The sequence below is a fragment of the Rhinoderma darwinii genome, chromosome 13, assembly GCF_050947455.1.
Source record: "Rhinoderma darwinii isolate aRhiDar2 chromosome 13, aRhiDar2.hap1, whole genome shotgun sequence".
In the NCBI taxonomy this organism is placed as follows: domain Eukaryota; kingdom Metazoa; phylum Chordata; class Amphibia; order Anura; family Rhinodermatidae; genus Rhinoderma; species Rhinoderma darwinii.
In genome coordinates, this window is record NC_134699.1 from 45,906,442 (window position 1) to 45,931,961 (window position 25,520).

The following is a 25,520-nucleotide window of genomic DNA, read 5'->3' on the forward strand; positions in this document are numbered from 1 at the left end:
GCAAACAAGAAGGCAGCAGCACTCACATAAGAATAATCGACCAGGTGCCCAGCAAAACGTCCCGATCCTCGGACGTATAATAATATATAGAAGAAGAAAATTTGCAGCACTCCAACATGAAAAAAGTGGTGGTTTATTCAATCCAAAACAACAGCAACGTTTCAATCCTACAATAGGACCTTTATCAAGCCTAGTGACACATCTATTCAACAAACTTATATATGGTTGAGACTGTTTTACATAATTGGCCTCATTATAATACAATAAAGTGCAAAGTGTATGTAAACATACATAATACATGGTGTACGGTATCATCGTAAAAATAAACATGATACAGAAAATACAGAAGTGTATATGTGACATCGTGAGTAACAATACATAATATCAAAAACATTAAAAACAACTGATTACATCATAATCATTTATGCAGCAGTGGTGTAAAATATATCGTCATATCGTCACTCACCAATCAGAACTTCAGATTTAACTAGTCAGTCATTGGTATATGTGTTCGTAAGAGTGTAATGCAGCAATCAGCTGCAGCCCTCGTGGTGATTAAAGTTTGACACATCAGTGTAATTACCCGAGGCGGAAGTGTATCATCATTCAGCAGCAGAGAGCATCGATCGCATCCATATGATGTAATGCGTGTCAATGCGTTCCACTGAACTGACCCGTATATAACGGCATCATAGGTTGCTAAGCAACTGTTGTAACTCTGTCATGGATACCTATTGACAAGGCTATGTCAGTCAAGAAGTCAGTAATTGCAAAAAAATGCAAGAATATTAGTCAATGCTCCTCATGGTAAGTGATAGAGATATTAAGGATATCCAACAGTAACTTTATATCAGTTTTTTAAAAAGACGATCCACACGTGGGTGCAAAGATCTCTGTTCACAATCAAGTATCCAGAACGATCTTGTTCCCGGAGTTATGGGACCACATAGCTACGTCTTCACGTGTCTAGGATGTCCCATTACCCTCCTCCGTGTAACGGACCCAGATTGTCACATCAGTGACATAGTATCTCATAAAGCATAAGGCATAAAAAATAAAAACTATATGAGAATCCTTCTCACTTTTCTTACAAAGGCCTATAATATCTCTATATCACTTTAAAACCAAATAGGAGACTAGAAAAAATTCAACAAATAATAAACATATTTTATTGATATAATAAGACTTAATGAATTGAACACAGCCCCGTCAGATATCGTAGCACAGTAACATTACTATTTGAAAAAAATCAATCAAAGAAGTTCCGAAATTCTGTTGGGAGTGGTATTCCAATCTAAAAAAATACTAAAAAAAAATTATTTTTTGTATTTTTTGTATTTATCAAACATTGACAGTAAATGAGAAATATAGATATTGATGTTAATGTGTCAACAATCATCATACCGAAGAGGACATCTAAAGGACCCAAGGAAAAAGAACATGAGGACATCATAAGGCTATTCTATCTACAACGAATTCTACATTAAGCCCACAAGGTTTTAAGGTGTTCAATAAAAATATCCATCTCAATTCTTTTTTGTGTAAAGCCAGATGGCGATCACCGCCAAATTGTGATGGAGGAACATGGTCCAGGATCATGAATGTTAGATCCCTTTCATTGTGACCATGTTCCGAAAAATGTTTAGCCACAGGTAAGTCAAGTTTCTTTTTGCGTATAGAGAAACGATGATTGTTTAGACGAGTTTTAAAGGCACAGGTGGTTTCACCCACATATAGGAGGCCACAGGGACACCATAGAACATATATGACCCAGTCTGAGTCACAGGTGAAATTGTGTTTAATTTTAAACTGTTGTCCAGTCACTGGATGTCTAAAAAATTCCCCTTTGCACATCAAGGCACAATTGACACATCTGTAACATGGGATATTGCCCGGTTTTAGTGGTTTAAAGATAGGTTGTGCCGCTTTCTTATGTTCTGGCATTCTGGTTTTCACCAGTCTATCTCGAAGATTTTGTGAGCGTCTATAAGACATAAGTGGACCATTATTCAATACATCTATGTGTCCAAAGCTATTGCTGATTATTGGCCAATGTCTGTTCATAATGATCATTACTGTGGACACATAGAAAGAAGATTGATAGTATAGCGAGGGACAGTTTGCTACAGTCTAAAAAACCGTTAATATATGGAAAGCGGAAACGCATTCCATTTATCTCAACTTATAATGACAAAAGTGGAGATATTTCCAGGATTATGAACAGACATATATATATATAGACGTAAATTGCTGTTTCGGCATGATGTAGGGTTCAGAAGGGAGGGAGCGCCATTTGGCTTTTGGATCGCAGATTTTGCTTGGTAGTTGTTCTGTTTGGGGTTTTGCTGGTATTTCAGTTTATAATGTGGGTGCATATGTAATCTCTGCGGAGTACATCAGGGCATAATAAGGGGGTATAATAGTGCGATAAATAAATAAGAATTCCCAGACGTGTGGCCCGTGTTGCACTGATAAATGGTGCCCGATCTTATCTGCTTTTGGAACACTGCACATTTTGTGTCTTCATATTCTGAGAGTCTGAGAGCCAGAACTTTTTTATTTTTTCTCCACCAGAGCTGTGTGAGAGCTAATTTTTTGTGGGACAATCTGTAGTTTTCATTGGTACAATTTTGGGGTACATGCGATTTTTTTGATCACTTCTTATTCCATTTTTCGGCAAGCAAGGTGACCAAAAAACATACATTTTGACAATGTTTTTTTATTATTTTTCTTCACATATACATATATATATATATATATATATATATATATATACATACATAGTGTTCACCGTGGGCTATAAATTATAATTTTACTTCACTCTATGTGTCGATACGATTACGGTGATATCACGATACCATATGTACAAATATATAAACTCTTAGAACAGTATGATAACGGGCTAAGTTGTGTCCACAAGGAACACCTTCCCTTTCTTAACAGTTGGGCCACTCCAAGATTAATGCCATACAGGAGAAATGGAGTACAAAGCCATGTATATAAAGGTATAACAATTTTGATTAATTTTGAAATTTTTTGGACTGAACTTTAAGGCGCAAATTTTTTGAAGACAGCCACACCAGATCCCCGACCACAAACAAGGGGTTAGCAGAAGGATCCATCCTTCTTTTTCCTAACAAAGAAGAACCCAGCTCCGGCCGGGGATGAGGACTTACGAATGAAACCCCTCTCCAGATTCTCCTTGATATAGGTCGACATAGACTGAGTCTCTGGCAGGGAGAGAGAGTATACTCTACCGCAAGGAGGAGATGAATCAGGAACCAAGTCGATCGGACAATTGTATGCTCGATGTGGCAGCTAGGTCTCCGCTTCCCTTTTATTGAAGACATCAGAGAACATAGAGAAACAAGAAGGCAACTCTGCCAATGACTGAAGCGGAGGAGGCTGCGATGGCTGGATATTGTAATGACAGGGTAGGGAGACAGACAGGTGAGCCCTAATCTACCCGCCACTCAGTCCCTGCCTACTTGCATGACCCGTCCTAGACGACGGCGTACAACTGGGCGACAGTCCCTACGCTCAGTATGTGCACGACAGACAAGGGTACACAGAAGCTAAGGGAAATGGGGCAGTTGCCCACGGCAACACCGTGAGAAACAAGAGTAATGAACGAGCCAAGTCAAACCAGGAGTGTACGAGGTACCAAACGCAGAGCAGGAGCGTAGTCCGTAAAGCCAGAGTCAAAATGAAGCTGAGGTCAATAGTAATAGCTGGAACAGCAGAGCCAGGAAACAGGAGAGAATCACAGGCAAAGACAAGAAGCAAATGAAGGTATACATAGACCGAGGGTGGGAGCTAGAACCGTCTGGCCAGGCTGTGATAGGTTCTCCCACTCCTCAGCCTACCAGTCTGAGTGGTAGCAGATCGAGTCACTCTATCAGACCTAGGAGCAGATGCAGACTGATTAACCACAGGCGTCGACACAGAAGCTGTGTCTGACAGATCCTTTACAGATATGACCCAGACAGTGGTCGAGACACTTGGGGCCCCACTGGAAAACCTCTCCAGAGTTCCAATCTAGGACTGGGGCGTACAAACGGAGCCAAGGCAAACCCAGCAGCACAGGGTTGACGGCCTTGGGCAGGACAAACAGGGAGATGAGCTCAGTGTGAAGAGCTCCCACTTGAAGTCTCAATGGCTTGATCACAGAAAACACTGGGTCAGACAATGGCAGTCCATCTACCGAGGTGACAATCAACAGCCTTTCCAGATGGACAGTGGACAACTGGAGAAGATCCACAAGGTCTTGACAAATGAAATTAGCTGCAGAGCCAGAGTCTAGGTAGTCAGAGGCCAGATGGGGCCTCTCACCAACAATGATGGTCACGGGAATAAACTGTTTGAAGGAGAGCTCGCGATTAAATGCAGTGGCGCCCAGGGTTGTCTCTCCAAGTGAGAACCAAGGATCTGAAGCGGAACTGCCAGGAGCTGTAGCAGGAGGGTCGGTCAGAGGAGCTTGCATAGAAGCAGGAAGGGAAGCAGCTAGTGCCCCTAGCTGCTACGCCATGAAGTCCACTGCCACAAGAAGTTGATCCTGTCTTGCTCGGAGGTCCTGAAGGTCCACCTGCATGGCTTGGGAGGGTGACATGCCCTTAAATTGACCAGCGGGGTCCATGGCCTGAGTGTACTGTCACGATGCGGGGTGTGGACCCACTGGGCCATACCGCATAGCAGGATGGCAGCTGGCCAAACAAGTATGGTACAGAGTCAATAGTCCAGAAAGGTTACCTGATGCAATGTAGACAGTAGCAAGGCAGGGACAGCTGGGATCAGGCGGCAGGTAGACGTCAGGTGTGGATTAGTAGAGCAGGCGTGGAAATGCAGCACAGCACGGCAACCGTTCAGCACAGCAGTAGATCAGGATAGTACTGGATAGCACGGGAAATAGGATACAGGATACAGGGAACACTGGGAAGCTGGAAGACACTTAGGAGACCATTTGCAAGACAGACTTTGGGAAACAACAACGCTCAGGCGAGGATAAGAAGGGCGGAGGCCTTCTTATAGTCCAGGAAATTATGTGAGTTGATAATGATTTCATGCGTGCACTAGTCCTTTAAGAGCGAGCACAAGTGCGCGATACCCGGAAGTGGGTGCCGGCGCCTCACAGGGGGACGATGCAGCACAGCAGCAGGATGTCCATGGCCATTGTCATGGAGAGGTAAGTTAGAACGACGGACTGCAGCCATAGACGTTACAGTCACATTTGTAATGCCCCATGGACACAGCCGTAAAAATTGGCCATAATTGTGGACCGTAAATACGGTCCGCAATTACGAACCCATTCACTTTTATTGTCCACAGACAGCTTCCCGTTTATTTACGGGAAGGTGTCTGGGCCATAGATAGCCTCAGAAAAGATAGGACATGTACTATCTTTTGCTTTTCACTGACCGTGCTCCCATACTTTATATACAGTGAAGGAAATAAGTATTTGATCCCTTGCTGATTTTGTAAGTTTGCCCACTGTCAAAGACATGAACAGTCTAGAATTTTTAGGCTAGGTTAATTTTACCAGTGAGAGATAGATTATATAAAAAAAAAAAAAAGAAAATCACATTGTCAAAATGATATATATTTATTTGCATTTTGTACAGAGAAATAAGTATTTGATCCCCTACCAACCATTAAGAGTTCAGCCTCCTCCAGACCAGTTACACACTCCAAATCAACTTGGTGCCTGCATTAAAGACAGCTGTCTTACATGGTCACCTGTATAAAAGACTCCTGTCCACAGACTCAATTAATCAGTCTGACTCTAACCTCTACAACATGGGCAAGACCAAAGAGCTTTCTAAGGATGTCAGGGACAAGATCATAGACCTGCACAAGGCTGGAATGGGCTACAAAACCATAAGTAAGACGCTGGGTGAGAAGGAGACAACTGTTGGTGCAATAGTAAGAAAATGGAAGACATACAAAATGACTGTCAATCGACATCGATCTGGGGCTCCATGCAAAATCTCACCTCGTGGGGTATCCTTGATCCTGAGGAAGGTGAGAGCTCAGCCGAAAACTACACGGGGGGAACTTGTTAATGATCTCAAGGCAGCTGGGACCACAGTCACCAAGAAAACCATTGGTAACACATTACGCCGTAATGGATTAAAATCCTGCAGTGCCCGCAAGGTCCCCCTGCTCAAGAAGGCACATGTACAGGCCCGTCTGAAGTTTGCAAATGAACATCTGGATGATTCTGAGAGTGATTGGGAGAAGGTGCTGTGGTCAGATGAGACTAAAATTGAGCTCTTTGGCATTAACTCAACTCGCCGTGTTTGGAGGAAGAGAAATGCTGCCTATGACCCAAAGAACACCGTCCCCACTGTCAAGCATGGAGGTGGAAACATTATGTTTTGGGGGTGTTTCTCTGCTAAGGGCACAGGACTACTTCACCGCATCAATGGGAGAATGGATGGAGCCATGTACCGTCAAATCCTGAGTGACAACCTCCTTCCCTCCACCAGGACATTAAAAATGGCTCATGGCTGGGTTTTCCAGCACGACAATGACCCAAAACATACAGCCAAGGCAACAAGAAGCACATTAAGGTCATGGAGTGGCCTAGCCAGTCTCCAGACCTTAATCCCATCGAAAACTTATGGAGGGAGCTGAAGATCCGAGTTGCCAAGCGACAGCCTCGAAATCTTAATGATTTACAGATGATCTGCAAAGAGGAGTGGGCCAAAATTCCATCTAACATGTGTGCAAACCTCATCATCAACTACAAAAAACGTCTGACAGCTGTGCTTGCCAACAAGTTTTTTGCCACCAAGTATTAAGTCTTGTTTGCCAAAGGGATCAAATACTTATTTCTCTGTGCAAAATGCAAATAAATATATATAATTTTGACAATGTGATTTTCAGTTTTTTTTTTTAAATTTAATCTATCTCTCACTGGTAAAAATGAACCTAGCCTAAAAATTCTAGACTGTTCATGTCTTTGACAGTGGGCAAACTTACAAAATCAGCAAGGGATCAAATACTTATTTCCTTCACTGTATGAGCATAAGCCGCAAATGCGGGTATCTGTCTGCGGCCGTCGGTGGCACGGCCTTGTGCCCCATGCACTTAGTCTTAGTGATTGGCTGAGCTCAAGCCTACTCCCCCTTGATACTATTGTAATTACATTCTATCAATAAAGCAGAGAAGGATTATTTGGGTATACAAAGCATTCTCTCTGTGTCTCTTACTTCTCTCCGATATATCGATATAACTTGTGGATTTGGATCTGGACAGAGTAACCAACGGGTGTCCGTTGACACACCCACCCAGACTTTCAGTCTAATATATTTTGGCCAGGATTGCGTCAACAGCATGCTACATTTGTTAATGTATCTTTCCTGCATTGAAGTCAAAAAATGTATCCATAATGTGACTTCAGTTTTATGGTTTCATATTTATATCTGCAATATGGGAAAATGATCTGTACTTCAAATCAGTATTTGAAGTGTGAATGAGACATAGTGCTGGGTTTGTGCAAATATCTCTGGATTTTTTTTAGAGGTGTAATGCTTTTTTTATATACCTCCTACCACTGGAACACACAGGCGCACACCACAAAGGGGAGGTACTGAGTCCACATGGTCGGTATAGTGATTAGAAATTACTTCTATTACGCAAGAAGAGATTTAAGGGTTGTCAAAGTGACATGTCATAAGGCATAGATCAATGGGGACCAGACCACAACTCCCATTATCCAGGAGTCCTAAAGAGTAGGATGTGTCTTGTTTGTTAATAATCATAAATAGGAGTTATGGAAAGCACTAAGTGAAAGCACTGCCATTAAATTCATATACATGTCCTGCTTTCAAGTGGAGTCTAATAATAAAACCAGTCCGCTTAGAGGACCGATTTAGATTGTACTGTTATATTATATGGGCATGCTGTAAAACACTTTTTATGGAAAAAGCTCTTTAAAGAGTAGCTTACCCTTAAAAAAAAAAAAAAAAAAAATGGACTTGTCCTATTCTTTCAAATTTTGGACAATTCCATTTAATCTATTTCTATGAAAGCTGGCTTAATCAACATCATTGTCATTGCAGCTCTCAAAGAAATTGTCACCTAAGGCTCCTTTCACACTACCGTTATAGTACGTTTAGGACTCTTCTGTCAGAGGAAGAGGTGAACGAGAGTCCAAACGGAAAGCATTGCTTCCCTTAGAATTACAATTGATTTCGATGGTAATTCTTTTGTTTCAGACGCTTTCTGTTTGCCTTCGTTCACTAGGTTTCCATTTTTTTCACAGAAGCATAAGTGCTGAATCAACGGTAATTTGAAATCAATTAAATCAATGGTAATTCTAACGGAAGCGATGCTTTTCATTTGGACTATCTTTAATCTCTTCCTCCGAAGGAAGAGAGATAAACTGAGTTTAACGGTAGTGTGAACTTACTTTCTCAGACTCTGAATGGTACATTTGTTTAGTTATGCAGGGACACATACCTGCTCCTGCATAGCCGCATAATCAGGCAGATTTGCAACTCAGGAGTCTAGGAAAGCTGGGGGCAATAGCTTAAAGCGCTATAAGGCGGGCCTTTAATGTTCACCAGTTTAGCAAGAAACAGTTGTAACTAAGAAATAGTTAAAAATGTTCTAATAGAAGAAAACGCAATAACTTATATTGAGGGGTGTTTGAACTATGCAAAACAGAAACGAGAACCAGTTAAAGTGGTATTCCATCTAATGATGTTATGGCATATTACTAGGGGGTCCGAAATCTTGGACCCCCATCAATCATGACGACAAAGGAATGAAAGTGCCTTTGGCTCATTCCCCACACATCAAGGCTACCCACCACCTACTGTGCAAGAAACACAGGTGAATGGGACTGCATTGCAATTTCGTGCACAGCAGATGACAGAGAGAGTTTGCCTTTTACACTGGCAAATTATCAGGCAAACAAGTGTTCACAGAACGCTCGTTCCCGATAATTGCCCAGTGTGCAACGATCACGAGCAAATGCTCATTCATTAGCTGATTTTATCGTTTTAAATACTGAAAATATTATCGTCGGCAGCACATCCCCCTGGGAGATGCGCTGCTGACATGATAATAATGTATGGGGATGAGCGATCAAAGTAACGAGCCCTCCTCCCCATCCTAGCTCCTTGTGAAATGAGCAAACGAGCACCGATCAACAAGCTGTCTCATTGATCGGTGCTCGTTTACACGGCCCAGGTTGGGCCATGTAAAAATACCTTTTCTGTACATGGAAATGGTGCAAAAGTGCAGTAGCACTTCATGTTTGCATTGTATAGACGGCTGGCATGAGCATGCATATGCTGCTGGCCGTGGACCACTGGGGTGCATAACATCCTTAAAGGGTCTATACAGCATTAAAAAAAGGTCAGCCGTTCTCCAGAACTGTGTTCTCATACCCATTTAAGTGAATAGGGCTAACCTACAATACCATACATGGGCCAATAGACAAAAAGTGGCCCTATTTTGCACTATGTACAGTATAACATGGATTTTTTGCTTTATTTTTATTTTTTTAAAACAATAAATTAAGTCATTTTATTTAGGATATTCAAGCAATAGTAGTCATATGTCACTATTCTGCCAAAATATTTAGTGCTTTTCAGCTTTTCCAACATTTAAAAATAAAACAGTCACAAATTTGTAATCAATGTCGTCCAAGTTTTGACATGAAGAGAATCGCATATGTTAGCGTCATGTGTCAATACGCCAAATACTATTAAAAATTATGTCTTGTTAACGTTTTATAACAAGTTAAACCTCACTTTATTCTAGGTGCCACAAGGACAACCAGTGGGCGACTACGCAAACTCAGCAGTGATGTAATAAGTCCAAGTAAGTGTCTGTTTGATTTTTGACTTTAACTTAACACTGTAGAAGTAGAACATATTGAACCAAGGGTTCTTGGTACATGAGGGGGACCAAAATGTCTACAAAACCATATGAAGTATCTTTAGCTGGAAACCAAACATGTGTCACGTAAAGAAGAGTTAAGCCCCTATTACACAGGCAGATAATCGGCCGGTGCCGTGAGCGCCGATCAACGAGACATCGTTGATCGGTGCTCGTTTGCTCCTGTCACAAGGATGGGGACGTGGATGGGGAAGAGCGGTCGTTACTCCGATCGCTCGCCCCCATACATTATCATCATGTCAGCATCGCGTTTCCCTCTTTACACAGGAAGTTGTGCTGCCAACAACAATAATATTTGACTTTTTCAAAACGATACGATCAGCAGATGATCGAGCGTTTGCTTGTTCATCTGCTAATCACTGCCTGTTTACACAGGATAATTATCGGCAACGAGTGTGCTATCAACGCTCGTCTGCCCGATAATCACCCAGTGTACAACCCCCTTTACACTAAGAATAAACATCACCAAAGTCCTTGAGTTTTTGTCTTCTGTGAGAAAATATATTTGGCTCTTTCCTTAGCTGGCCATACGCCTTAAATAGCTGTGGAGCAAATGCTCGATTTGCCCTGATTACCCCTAAAATACATGCTTGGATTGGATTGACCAAGCGTCCATGCTTACTACCACAGAGACGTTTTTTCGCAGATCTTATCTCCAGGGTAAACAAAGGATGCAGCTTGTAGAAATCCAGTAAGTCCAATGTTTCCCCCGACAGAAGGTATTAGTGGACAGCCACACGTTTCCCATACACATTAGATTGTTTGATGGTTCCCACTATGACATTGTGGTTCTATTTTGTATCTCCTGGCTATGCTATTCTGCATAGTAAAACAATAACGAAAACAGGATGGACACAAGACAGGCCGATTATGATACAATGAGACCCAACTGGAATGTGACTGTGAACAGAGACTAGACCAAAGACCATAGGCTAAAAATTTTATGTATAGTGTTATTTTAAATACAAATAAAAAATGTAGGCCTCATGCACCTCTAAGTTGTACAGTCGTAACACGATGCCCATACAAGTGAATGATGGGCCAATACTGTACCTCCATATGACTCCAATTTCATACGGAGGCATATGAAAACACAATACAATAGTGACATGCTCCATTAGAGGCATTCTCTAGAAGAATCATTGCTTATCAAAGAGAATAGATACATACAGCACTCTATGGAGCATGGTACGGAACAACACAGTGGTTGTATGGCTCTGCACTGTACGAGGGACCTGTACTCTGTAGTAGCCTGTGTGAAAGGCCTAAGACTTTCTAAGCCTGCCAACAGAGGGACCCAGCTGCAGTCCCAGAATATATATGTGTGTATGTATATATATATATATATATATATATATATATATATATATATATATATATATATTGTAGCAGTGTGACTACTAAGAGCCAGGATTTGGGCCGAGAATATAATAATCAAAGGAATTTTACTAGAGAATGTGTCCTTTCTCCTTATTTATTATGTGACAAGCCTGGAAAAAAGCATGGATTGCTTGACCCCAGAGATGGCTATCCTGTGAGCTAACTTACCCCAAGTTGTTACAATATATATAGATATAGAAAAATTACCCGGCACTGTCCGGGTATAAAGTGTCGGTTTGTCTGTTTGTGTGTTCATTGGATTCGTTCCAAGGGTGTCCCGTGTAGGCTGGAGTGGGTGCTCAACTGTCTCATGACAGCCGGGCTTCTGATCCAATGGTAGCGATCGAAGTTTCCTTCGATCGCGGCCGTTTAACCCCTTAAATGCTGCAGTCAATAGGCTGAGGCATCTAAGTGGTTTGCAGAGGATGGTGGCTCACTCTGTCACCCATTGGCATCCCGCAAATGTGATCGCAGGCTACCAATGGGATGCCATTGCAACCGGAGGCTATATGCCTGTTAGGCTGTGCCAGAGGCATGGCGTATTTGCCTGTCAGTTTTCAGCTGACAGGCTATAATGCTTTGGTATACTAAGTGGTTTGCAAGTCTATATACAGCTATGTTGAACGAAATATAAAAAAGTTGTAGCTCTTTGAATGCGACGATGAAAAGAACAAATAAAAAAAATTGCTTAGTCGTTAAGGCCTAAAATAGGCTGGTTAAGACTTCAATGGACTTTAACCCCTTAATGACCGGGCCATTTTGCACGTTAATGACCAAGGATTATTTTTTGTTTTTTCATGGTCGCATTCCAAGAGTCGTAACTGTTTTTGTATTCCGTCTATATAGCCGTATAAGGGCTTGTTTTTTGCGGGACGAGTTGTATTTTGTAATTGTACCATTTTTAGATGCTTATAATATATCGATTAACTTTTATTAACTTTATTTTAGGAGAGAATTGAAAATAAGCAGCTATTCCAGCATTGATTTTCACGTTACAAATTTACGCCGTTTACTATGCAGCGTAAATAACATGTTCACTATGTTTTTCCTACATTTGCACAATAAAAAGCCTTTTAGAAAAAAATTACTTGTTTTTGCATCGCCGCATTCCAAGAGACGTAACGTTTTTATTTTACCATCAATGTGGTCATATATGGGCTTGATTTTTGCAGGCCAATGTGTAGTTTTCATTAGTACTATTTTGGGGTATATAGGACTTATAGATTAATTTTTATTTCATTTTTTACGGGGGGAATGGGAGAAAAGAGAGAATTTTGCCGTTGTTTTTTGCGTTTTTTTTGGACGCCGTTCATCCGGCGGTTTAATTAATGTGTTCATTTTATTTTTCAAGTCGTTACGATCGCGGGGATACCATATATGTGTATGTGTGATTTGTTTTGACACTTTTACTAAATAAAACCACTTTTTGGGAAAAAAGGCCTTTTAATTTAATTTTCACTGTAATTATTATTTCTTTTTTTTTCACCAACTTTATTTAACTGATTGACATTTTTTTTTTTTTTAGTCCCACCAGGGGACTTCACTATGCGATGTACCGATCGCATATATAATGCTTTGGTATACTTAGTATACAAAAGCATTATTGCCTGTCAGTGTAAAACTGACAGGCAATCTGTTAGGTCATGCCTCCGGCATCGCCTAACAGGCAGATGCTGAAGACAGACCTGGGGGTCTTTGTTAGACCCCCCCGCTGCCATGGAAACCCGACGGCGACCCGCGAGTTGTTTGCGGGGGCGCCGATGGGGTGACAGAGGGAGCTCCCCCCTCTGTCAAACACATTAGATGCCGCTGTCACTATTGACAGCGGCATTTAATGGGTTAAACTGCCGGAATCGGAGCTCGCTTCGATTCCGGCAGTTGCAGCAGGAGCCAGGCTGTGTATAACAGCCGTGCTCCTGCTGCTGATCGCGTGGGTACAGTCTCAGTACCCGCGCCATCACAGGACGGATATATCTGTCTTCCTGCGCGAACTAGCAGCTGCAGAGGACGGATATATCCGTCCTTTGGCTTTACGAGGTTAATTTTATTTTTCAAGATTTCTTAGTGGGTCCAAAGGATCCTACTGAAGTCAGGAAGATCAACTTCCTGACTTTGGTTGAACTTGATGGACATGTCTTTTTTCAACCGTTGTAACTATGTAACTGACAGTCGCCACCCCCCTGAAAACTTTAACAGCTCATTTTCTTTAAATCTGACCTGTCACTTTACGTGGTAATTAACTGTGGAATGGTTTTACTTATCCAAGCGATTCTGAGAATTGTTTCTCGTGACATATTGTACTTTATATTAGTGGAAAAATGTGATCAATACATTCAGTATTTATTTGTGGGGGAAAAAAATGTAGAGAAAATTTGCAAAAATTAGCATTTCTCTAAATTTAAATGTATCTGCGTGTAAGACAGACAGTAATACCACACACAATAGTTACAAGTTAACATTTACCTTATGTCTACTTTATATTGCCATCGGGTTTTTTTTAACCTCCTTTTGTTTTTGTGGGATGTTACAAGGCTTATAACTTTAGCAGCAATTTCTCACATTTTCAAGAATATTTCCAAAACCTATTTTTTTTAGGGACTAGTTTTAGTTCTGAAGTGGTTGGGAGTGCCCTATACAGTATATTAGAAACTCCCCATAAATCATCCCATTTAAAAAATGGTACCACTCAAAGTATTTAAAACAGCATTAGAAAGTTTCTTAACCCTTTAGGTATTTCACAGGAATTAAAGCAAATTGGAAGTGAGATGTACAAATTTTTTTTATAGAATTATTATTTTTTTCTGCAACACAGGTTTTACCAAAGAAACACAGCTCAATATTTATTGCCTAGATTCTGTAATTTTTAGAAATATCCCGCATGTGGCCCTAGTGCGCTACTGGACTGAAATACAGGCCTCAAAACCAAAGGAGCACCTAGTGGATTTTGGGGACTCCTTTTTATTAAAATATATTTTAGGCACCTTGTCAGATTTAAAGAGGTCCTGTGGTGCCAAAAAATAGGAAACACCCACAAAAAGATACTGTTTGGGAAACTACACCCCGAAGGAACTTATCTAGGGGGTACAGTGAGCAATTTGACCCCACAGGTTTTTTTGCTAAATGTATTGGAATTAGGCCGTGAAAATAAAATTTTAATTGTTTCTCATAAAATAAAGTTTTAGCTCATAATTTTTTCCTTTTCATAAGGAATATGTTATGGAATCACTGGTTGTGCAATTCTCAAAAGGCTGCTGGAGACTGTCGGGAGTAAACATGCAAATAAAAGCACACAACGCGTAAAATGACAGCTCGTCTGCACAGAACATCGTAAGGCCCATTGAAATGGGCAGATGTTTGCCGACGTATTGGAGCCGTCTTTTCAGGCGTAATTCGAGGCGTAAAATGCCACCATTACGTCTGAAAAGAGGTCGTGTGCACCTACCCTTAACCCCTTCCCACCATTTCACGTACAGTTACGTGATGGGAGATGGTCTTTTCCCGCAACTCCACATAACTGTACGTGAAACAGATGTTGCTGGCTCAGGAGCTGAGCCAGCGACATCACCTCCGGGTGACAGCTGTATGTTACAGCTGGCACACTGAGGTATCGGCCAGGATCGGGGCTAGCCTCCGTTCCGACCGATTAATCCCTCACATGCTGCGTTCAATAGAGATCGCAGCATGTGAGGAGTTTATAGCCACCGGCACCCCAGCAACGTGATCGCTGGGTTGCCGGTGGCTGCAAAGGCGATCGGAGGGCTAATGCTTACCTCCCGGTCTGCCAGTAAGGGAATCCTCCTATGTCCCGTCGTCGGCCGGGCCCAGGAGGCTTCCGGTACCATCGGCAAGATGGCGCCGGCTCAGCTTCCGGCTCAGAAGCTGAGCCGGCGTCATCAGCAGTGGGTGTCCGCTGTATGTTACAGCGGACACCCCGATCTATCACCAGGGACAGGAGCTAGCTCCGATTCCTGCCATTAACCCCTTTGATGCAGCGATCCATTGTGATCGCTGCATCCTAGAGGTTTGTAGCAAATCGGCAGCCTTGCCATGCGATGGCAAGGCTGGCGAATGTTACTATGGCAACAGGAGCCCTAACAATTGACTCCTGTCTGCCATTACATAAGCTGATTAGGCCCCGCCCAGAGGCGGAGCCTGATCAGCTTGCTGTCAGTGAATAACTGACAGTTCCAATACATTGCACTACATAGGTAGTGCAATGTATTAGAACATCAAACAAACAGTTGGACATTCAAGTCCCCTAGTGGGACTAAAGAAAAGTGTAAAAAAAAGTAAAAATAAAAGTTGTTAAAAATACAATAAAAGTTTAAAATAATAACACAAAACACAATAGCCCTTTTTCCCTTATCAAGTCATTTATTATTGAAGAAAATAATAAAGCCATACATATTTGGTATGCGACCGTAACGGCCTTAACTATAAAAATATTATGTTATTTATTCCGCACAGTGAACGCCGTAAAAAAAAACTAAAAAATACTGACATAATTGCTATTTTTTTGGTCACTTTGTCTTGCAAAAATTTAACCAGTTCAGGACCGGGCTATTTTAAGCCTTCAGGACCAGACACAGTTTAGCCATTTTTAGCACGTGTTAGTTAAATGGCTATAACGTTTTTATTTGTTGGGCTAACGACGTGATTTTTGCGACGTTTTTTCCGTAGACAATGCAGGTTTCATTTTTTATCATTTTTATACACACCTTTTTTGCTATTTTAGAATTTGTATTCATAAAGTTTGAAAATAATAGTAAAAAAATAAGCTTTTTTACGTTTCAGCAATTTTTTTTGGGTAATAACATAGTTTTACCCTAAAATAGACCTTTAGGCTGGGTTCACACGTGGCGGAATTTCACTTAAATTCCGCTGCGGACACTCCGCAGCGTTAATCCGCAGCGGAGCCGTTTGTCCATTGACTTCCACTTTAATTTAGCAGTGTTCGTTTAGACGATGCGTAAAATTCCGCTGCGGAGCATAGGCTGCGGAGCGGAATTTGGTGTCCGCAGCATGCTCTGTCTGTTGCGGAGCAGTGGCGGACTCATGGCGGAATTTCTCCATTGACTTCAATGGAGATTCTAATTTCCGCAATGAAGTCCGCAGCTGTCATGCACATGTTATGTGTGCTGCGGATGCGTCTTGCTTTTTTAACTTGACATTTCTTCATTCTGGCTGGACCTATGTATTTCTAGGTCTACAGCCAGACTGAGGAAGTCAATGGGGCTCCCGTAATGACGGGAGCGTTGCTAGGAGACGTCAGTAAATAGTCACTGTCCAGGGTGCTGAAAGAGTTAAGCGATCGGCAGTAACTGTTTCTGCACCCGGGACAGTGACTACCGATCCCAATATACAGCTATCTGTAAAAAAAAATGAAGTTCATACTTACCGAGAACTCCCTGCTTCTGTCTCCAGTCCGGCCTCCCAGGATGACGTTTCAGTCTAAGTGACGGCTGCAGCCAATCACAGGCCAATAACAGGCTGCAGCGGTCACATGGACTGCCGCGTCATCCAGGGAGGTCGGGCTGGATGCCGAAGGAGGGACGCGTCACCAAGATAACGGCCGGTAAGTATGAATTTCTTTGACTTTCACAAGGGAAAGTGCTGTCCCTTCTCTCTATCCTGCACTGATAGGGAGAAGGGAAGTACTTTTACCGCAGTCCGCAGCAGCTAGTCCGCATCAATTTACTGCACATTTTGTGCAGATCCGCAGCAGAATCTGCAACGCAGATTCTGTGCGGCATTGATGCGGACAGTTGCGGAGGAAATCCGCCACGTGTGGTCATGCCCTTAATTTGTGATTGTCATTGTCTACCGTAAATTTTAATATATTACATATCTATATTATGGTAATTGGGTCAGCGCTAGCGTTACAACAATGATTGGCGGGGGAACAGTTTTTTTTGGGGTGGGTATTTTATGTGTATTTATTATTACATTTTTTTTGCACTTTACTTTATTATTTTTTTTATTACTATGGTCTGTCCCTCAAAGGTCAAAAAAGACCTTTGGGGAACTTTATATATTTTTTTTCTTTCTTTTACACCATGTTTTTCCACTGTAACTGGAGCTGCACAGCAGCCCCAGTTACAGGGGAAATCAGCCCTCTCATAGTGACGATTGTCACTAATAGGGCTGTGCTGGGTCTTGTAAGACCCAGCAGCAGTCTGCCACTAACGGCACCCGGCGATCATGTGACCTGTCACATGATCACCGGGAGGAATAGAGACAGCGCCGCTGCTGCTGTCTCTATTCCTATACACAGCGTTCATTGAACGCTGTGTAAAAAGACATCGGAGAAGACAGAAGCAGCGAAAGCTGCTTCTATCTTCTCCTCAGGGTCTCCGGCAGTCACTGACAGCCGGAGACCCGACATTCAGCTGCCCGATCGCGCGGGCAGCAAGTTAAAACCCGAGCCGTAAAAAGTCTATGGCTCGGGTTTTAAGGACCCTGACCGCTGGCCGTAAATATACAGCCAACGGTCGGGAACCAGTTAAATAAAAAGTGATCAAAAAGTCGCATGTACCCAAACATGGTGTCTATAAAAACTATAACTCGTCTCGCTAAAAACAAGCCCTCATACAGCTCCGTCGACGAAAAAATTAAAACCGTTATGGCTCTCACAACTTGGCGACAGAGAAAATCCATTCACTTTACAAAAGTAATTTTATTGTGCAAAAAGTTGTAAAACATAAAAAGCGCTATAAATTAGGTATCGCCAGAATCGGACTGACCCGCAGAATAAAGGTAACATGTAATTTATCACGCATGGTGAACGCTGTATAAAAAGAATTAAAAAAATATGCCAGAATTGCTGTTTTTTGGTCACGTTGCCTCCCAAAAAAAAGGATAAGTGATCAAAAAGTCGCATGTACCCCAAAATGGTACCAATAAAAACTCCAGCTCGTCCCACAAAAAAAACAGCCGTCATACCACTACGTCTATGAAAAAATAAAATTAGTTAAGGCTCCAATAAGCCAGGAAATAAAAATATGCAGTTGTGCCGGCCCGAGGGGAACGTTTCTTCTGTTTCAAGTGACGAATTATCAAGGCCCCTAAAATTAGGGAACCAGGAAGGGGAGGGCTCAAACATATCTGCTGGAAGGGTGCCCATTTTATACCATGACAACACTTTCCAGTAAAATTCCTCAAACTGCAAAGATCCCGAGTGTGGACCAAAAGGGGAATAAGTAAGAACCATTTATTAATGCGACACCGGCCTGTGCAGAAAGGATTGTGTCACAGCGTAGCACACATCTATGGATTATTTTATTGTTTTTTTTTACCCCATTATTATACCACCTGACTATGCCCCTTATATACTCTGCCCGGCTTACATGTACCCCCACATTATAAACGGAAACACCAGTAAGACTCCAAACAAAACTACTACAAGCAAAATCCACGCTCCAAAAGCCAAATGGCGCTACCTCCCTTCTGAACCCTACAGTGTGCCCAAACAGCAGTTTACTTCCACATATATGGCATCGGCATACCCGGGAGAACCCTTTTAACAATTTTTGGGGTGTGTGTCTCCAGTGGCACAAGCTGGGCGCCACATATTTGCAGATCTATGGAAAAAAAAATCTAATTTTCACTCTGCAACATCGAGTGCACACCAATTTCTGCCAATCACCTGTGGGGTTAATATGCACAGTACACACCTAGGTGAATACCTTGAGGGGTGTAGTTTCCAAAATGGGGTCACTTCTGGGGGGATCCACTGTTTTGGTCCCACAGGGACTTTGCAAATGCGACATAGCGCCCAGAAACCAATCCAGCAAAATCTGTACTCCAAAAGCCAAATGGCGCTCCTTCCCTTCTGAGCCCTACTCTGTGGCCAAACAGCAGTTTATGACCACATATGTGGTATTGCCGTACACAGGAGAAGTTGCTTTACAAGTGTTGGGGTGCTTTTTTTTCATTTATTTGTTGAGAAAATGAAACATTTTCAGCTAAATCTACGTCTTATTGAAGAAAAAGGATTTTTTTTATTTTCACTGCCCAATTCTAATAAAATCTATGAAACATCTGTGGGGTCAAAATGCTCCCCTAGATGAATTCCTCAAGGGGTGTAGTTTCGTGAATGGAGTCACTTTTGGGGAGTTTCCACTGTACTGGTACCTTAGGAGCTTTGCAAAAGTGACATGATGTCAAGAAACCAATCCAGCAAAATCTGTGCTCCAAAAGCCAAATGGCGCTCCTTCTCTTCTGATCCTTGCCGTGTGCCCAAACAGCAGTTTATGACCACAAATGGGGTATTGCCGTACTCCAGAGAAGTTGCTTTACAAATGTTGGGGTTCTTTTATTCCTTTATTTGTTGAGAAAATGAAACATTTTGAGCTAAAGCTACGTATTATTGGAAAAAAAGGATTTTTTTTATCTTCACTTCCCAATTCTAATAATCTATGAAACCCCTGTGGGTTCAAAATGCTCACTACACCACTAGATGGATTCTTCAAGGGGTGTAGTTTCCTAAATGGAGTCACTTTTTTGGTGAATTCACTGTTTTGGTCCCTTAGGGGCTTTGCAAATGCGACATGGTCTCCGCAAACCATTCCTGCTAAATTTGAGCTCCAAAAGGCAAATGACGCTCTTTCCCTTCTAAGCCCTGCCGTGTGTCCAAACAGCCTTTTATGACCACATGCGGGGTACTGTTTTACTCGGGAGAAATTGCTTTACAAAAGTAGTGGTGCATTTTCTCCTTTTAGTCCTTGTGGAAATTTGAAAAAATTAGCTAAACCTACATTTTCTTTGAAAGAATGTAGATTTTCATTTTCACGGCCTACTTCCAATAATTTATGCAAAAAACCTGCGGGGTCAAAATGCTCACTATACCCCTAGATAATCTCCTCAAGGGGTATAGTTTCCAAAATGGGGTCACTTTTGGGGGATTTCCACTGTTTTGGCGCCGCAAGAGCCTTTCAGACCCGACATGGTGCCTAAAATATTTTCTAATAAAAAGGAGGCCCCAAAATCCTCTAGGTGTTCCTTTGTTTCTGAGGCCTGTGCTTCAGTCAATAAGTGCACTAGGACCACATGTGGGGTATTTCCAAAAACTGCAGAATCTGGGCAATAAATATTGAGTTGTGTTTCTCTGGTAAAACTTTCTGTGTTACAAAAAAAATAGATGAAAAATGAATTTCTGCAAAAAAAAAAAAAGAAATTTAAAAATATCACATCTACATTGCCTTAATTCCTGTGAAACATCTAAAGGGTTAAGAAACTTTCTAAATGCTGTTTTGAATACTTTGAGGGGTGGAGTTTTTAAAATGGGGTGACTTATCGAGGGTTTCTAATATATAAGGCCCTAAAATCCACTTCACAACTGAACTGGTCCCTATAAAAATATCCTTCTTGAAAATGTGAAAAATTGCTGCTAAAGTTCTAATCCTTGTGATGTCATAGAAAAATAAAAGGTTGTTCTAAAAACAATGCCAATATAAAGTAGACATATGGGTGATGTTAATTAGCAACAATTTTGTGTGGTATTACTATCTGTCTTACAAGCAGATACATATAAATTAAGAAAAATGCTAATTTTTGAAATTTTTCGCAAAATTTTGGTGTTTTTCACAATTAAATATTTTATGTATTGAGCAAATTTTGCCAGTAACATAAATTCCAATGTGTCACGAGAAAACATTCTCAGAATCGCTTGGATAGGTAAAAGCATTCCGAAGTTATTACCACATAAAGTGAAACATGTCAGATTTGAAAAAATTGGCTGTGTCCTGAAGGCCAAAACAGGCTGTGTCCTTAAGGGGTTAAAGCACGGACGGAACTGCACGCCCAGGTGCGTGAAGTTACTGCTCACCTGGACGTTCATGTACGCCAAGGTGCGGAAAGTGGTTAAGGGGGTTCTGCCGGATATGACAATGACCTATATGTAGACGTAAACTGATGTTTGGGCACACAGGAGTTTTCAGAAGGGAAGGAGCGCAATTTGGCTTTTGGAGCGTGGATTTTTCTTGGTGGTAGTTCTGTTTGGGGTCTTATTGGTATTAAAGTTTATAATGTGGGGGCATATGTACGCTGTGTGGAGTACATCAGGGCATAATAAGGTAGTATTATAATGTGGTAAATAACTAATAATCCATATATGTGTGGCCAGTGTCTCACTGATAAATGGTGCCCAATCTTATCCCCCTTTTGGAACATAGTCTGGACCTTTTGTGTTGTTATTTTCTGAGAGCCATAACTATCAAAAGCTGAATGAACGATGCCGTACTGCCCTTAACTCTTTAACAACCCTTTTTCACAACTTATGTATGTTGAAGTGTCAGATACATTCGTTTTCATGCACATTACCACTATCACATAAAAGGAGCCTTTGGTCAAGTGCAATTTGTTCAGATCTATTTGGAATCTGGACACCTATTCAGTAGAGGTAGAGTTGATATGATGTCATTGATGTTCAGTGATTAAGATATTTCCATCTGAGTACCTGCAAATAGATTTATGTGATTATATCTACAATCATTTTTTCACCTACTAATAGAGTTCACGATTGTAGGGGCATTTAAGAGCCCCATTCAGAGCAGGAGCTGTGGATCCTCCAACTAACCATTATCACATGACAGTCTAGAACAGATCTTTGTTTGACTGTGTTTTCATTAAGTGCATAAAATTGATTTTACGTTGAGCTCATTATGTACTTTCCATTATGGGTGTTTCCTTATAGACCCACTTTGCCTGACTGCCTATACAACAGTATTACCATTGATGCCATACAAAACCATAACAGAAAAACAATCTATTCACGACAAAAGTTCATTTTACATTATAACTACAAGCAGGGGTATTTGAATATTAGACTTTAAGTTTATTTATGGAGCAGACCCGTGGCACATTACTTACAATATCAATTGAATTTCATGGCAAACATAACAGGACTGGAGGGGGCAGATATATAAATAGTGTTATCTTCATTAGGCTCTGTTCACATCTGCGTCGGGATCCCGTTCTGACGTTCCGTCGGAGCTTTCCATCAGAACGGGACCCTGAACAGACACAAACTGGCACGAACGGAAACCAGAGGTTTCCGTTTCCATCACCATTGATTTCAATATTGACGGATCCGGTGCCCATGGTTTCAGTTTGTCTCTGTTGTACACCGGACCCGTCGTTTTGCCGGAAGCAATAGCGTAGTTGACTGCGCTATTGCTTCCGGTAAAACGACAGGTCCGGTGCACAAAAGACACAAAAGGAAACCATGGGCACCGGATCCGTCAATATTGAAATCAACGGTGATGGAAACTGAAATCTCTGGTTTACGTTCGTGTCAGTTTGTGTCTGTTCAGGGTCCCGTTCTGATGGAAAGCACCGACGGAACGTTAGAACGGGACCCCAACTCAGATGTGAACAGAGCCTTACACATTGGTTTTTGTTGTGAATAGCTATGCTGAAAATTAACATCACTGTCCTTGTTTTCATTTATTTTTGGAATCCCCTCCCAATGCAGAATGTGCTATTCAGTAGCATAGCAGCATATTCAACACCATGTGAATAGTAAAAGTGGTTGACGGCAGTATGAGAGCACGTCACCTCTCCTGGGAGTGTTGGAGTATGCTGGCTACACAAATGGTAAATCAGTCATTCAAATGGATCATCACATGATCAAATTTGCTGCCAACTGGACGGCAGAGTTTTCCTCACTTGCATCCTGTTTGGCTGAAGTTGATGATAATCATTAGCCAACAGGAATCATCCGCCAACCAGATTTTCTGTTTCTCCTGATTAAATTAAAATTGACAAGATTGAGAGAGTTGCTTGGAAAGACTATGATGTTGTCCAACACAGAATAATTTGTGCTAAAAGATGACTAAATTGGTTACATTATTAAGGTATGTGCACACGCTTAGCGTATGTGCACACTTACTAAAAAACGTCTGATAATACGGAGCTGTTTTCAAGGGAAAACAGCTCCTGATTTAAATACTTTTTTTTCGCATTTTTCGCTGCGTTTTTTACAGCCAGCTCTAAAAACGTCTCAACAAGTGACATGCACTCCTTTTTCACAGGAGTTTTTTTACACGGTCGTTTTTAAAAACAGGTGCGTAAAAAAGACGCCCCGTCGGAACAGAACGCAGTTTTTCCAATTGAAATCAATAGGCAGAGGCTTGGAGGCGTTCTGCTTCTGATTTTTCGGCCGTTTACGGCCAGAAAAACGGCCAAATATAAGCCGTGTGAACATACCCTAACTAAAAAACGTCTGAAAATACGGAACTCTTTTCAAGGGAAAACAGCTCCTGATTTTCAGACTTTCTTTATAGCAACTCGCGTTTTTCGCTGTGTTTTTTACGGCCGTTTTTGGAGCTGTTTTTTTTAAAGAGTCAATGAAAAACGGCTCAGAAAACGGCTCAAGAAGTGACATGCACTTCTTCTTCACGGGCGTTTTTTTGCGTAAAAAAATCCCCCGTGAGAACAGAACGCCGTATTTCCCATTGAAATCAATGGGCAGATCTTTGGAGGTGTTCTGCTTCAAATTTTTCAGCTCTTTTTCGGGACGTTTACGGCCCGAAAAATGGCCGAAAATAGGTTGTGTGCACATACCCTCATACATATATTGTCAAGGAAGCCCCCAGGAGAGTTTTGTGTCAAAATTAACATGGGGCCTCTCCTGGTCTGTATCATAAGCTGAAAAATAATGTTCAGCCATAGCCAGGGGAAGACATTCCATATGTACAGCTGAAAAGGGGCCCAGCAGACAAGGGGGGCCTACTGCTACTAAAAGCATAATAATATTGTTCCCTGCTGTCTATAAGATTACATGGTAGAGACTATGTTAATGATGTCCTGTCATGGCTCACAATTACCAGTGGATAGGCAGACCTAGAGGAATTTTGGGGATAACCATTAAGAAGATGCTCTGAGTAGCGCCTAACTTTTTAGTTAGAAAGACAGGGGCTCATATGCAGGTTTGCAAAAGAGCCATGTGTTGTCTGTATCCACCCCTTCCATAAGCAGCACTCCTAATCCTCACAATGCTGACCAGGAATTGCACACCAATGGACAGTATTCTTCACCTGCATAGTGTTACAGGACTTAAGGTCCTTGTACATGGACCAATAATCGATCTGTCGATGAACATGATGGAAATGCATGAGGCGAGCGATCAGAGTAACGATCGCTCGTCCACATACATTACTGATCATAGCTCCTTGTGAAAGGTGCAAACAAGCTCCGTTCAATGAGCTGTCTCCTTGATCGGCGCTCATTTTACGGCCCAAATTGGCCATTGTAAAAGGACTCTTAGGCTTTGTTCACACTACCATCATCAATGGTATGATGGCTCCATTATCAAAAAGGTCTCAACAAAACCTAAAGGTTCTCCTTAACTTAGGGTATGTTCACATGCAGTGACCAAAAACGTCTGAAAATACGCAGCTGTTTTCATGCGAAAACAGCTCCTGATTTTCAGACGTTTTTGTAGCAACTCGCGTTTTTCGCTGCATATTTTACGGCCGTTATAGGAGCTGTTTTTCAATGGAGTCAATGAAAAACGGCTCCAAAAACGCCGTATTTTGACAGTGACGCGTAAAATTACAACTCGTGGGAACAGAACACCGTAAAACCCATTGTAAGCAATGGGCAGATGTTTGTCTGTCATATTAGGGGCGTTTTTCAGGCGTAATTCGAGGCGTAAAACGCCCGAATTACGTCTGAAAACACTGCGTGTGAACATACCCTTAGGGCATGTTCACACGTAGCGGAATTTCTGTGGAATTCAGCTGCGGACAGTCCGCACTGGAAATCCGCAGCAGACAGTCTGTCCATTGGTTTCCACACCTTTTTAGTTATCTTCGTGCAGACGTTGCGGACAACTCCGCTGCGGACCATAGGCTGCGGTGCGGAATTTGGTGTCAGCAGCATACACTGGCTGTTGCGGACTTGATGCGTACTTGTGGCGTAATTTCTCCATTGACTTCAATGGAGCTGAAAAATTACGCAATGAAATCCGCAGATGTTATGTGTGTTGTGTTGCGGATTGCTTTCGCGAACAGGATATTTCATCATTCTGACTGGACCTATGTGTTTCGAGGTCTATAGCCAGACTGGGATGGAATGTTTTAAAAGAGAGCAGGATGTACTCTTCACCTGAATCCGCAACAACTAATCCGCAGCATTTTACTTCACATTTTAGGCAAAGACGCAACGGAATCTGCAACGCAGATTATGTGCGGCATTGATGCGGACAGTCAGAATTCTGCCACGTC

The 25,520-nt window shown here is 41.8% G+C and overlaps 1 protein-coding gene across 1 annotated transcript in view; it reads left to right on the plus strand.

The window, feature by feature from the left end:
- The window catches only part of SEPTIN9 (septin 9), a 251,192-nt gene that overhangs the window by 39,150 nt on the left and 186,522 nt on the right, over positions 1-25,520 (plus strand). The window contains exon 2 of the mRNA XM_075846600.1: positions 9,775-9,834. Coding sequence (XP_075702715.1) covers positions 9,775-9,834 — 60 coding nt within the window. The remainder of the gene's footprint in view (positions 1-9,774; positions 9,835-25,520) is intronic.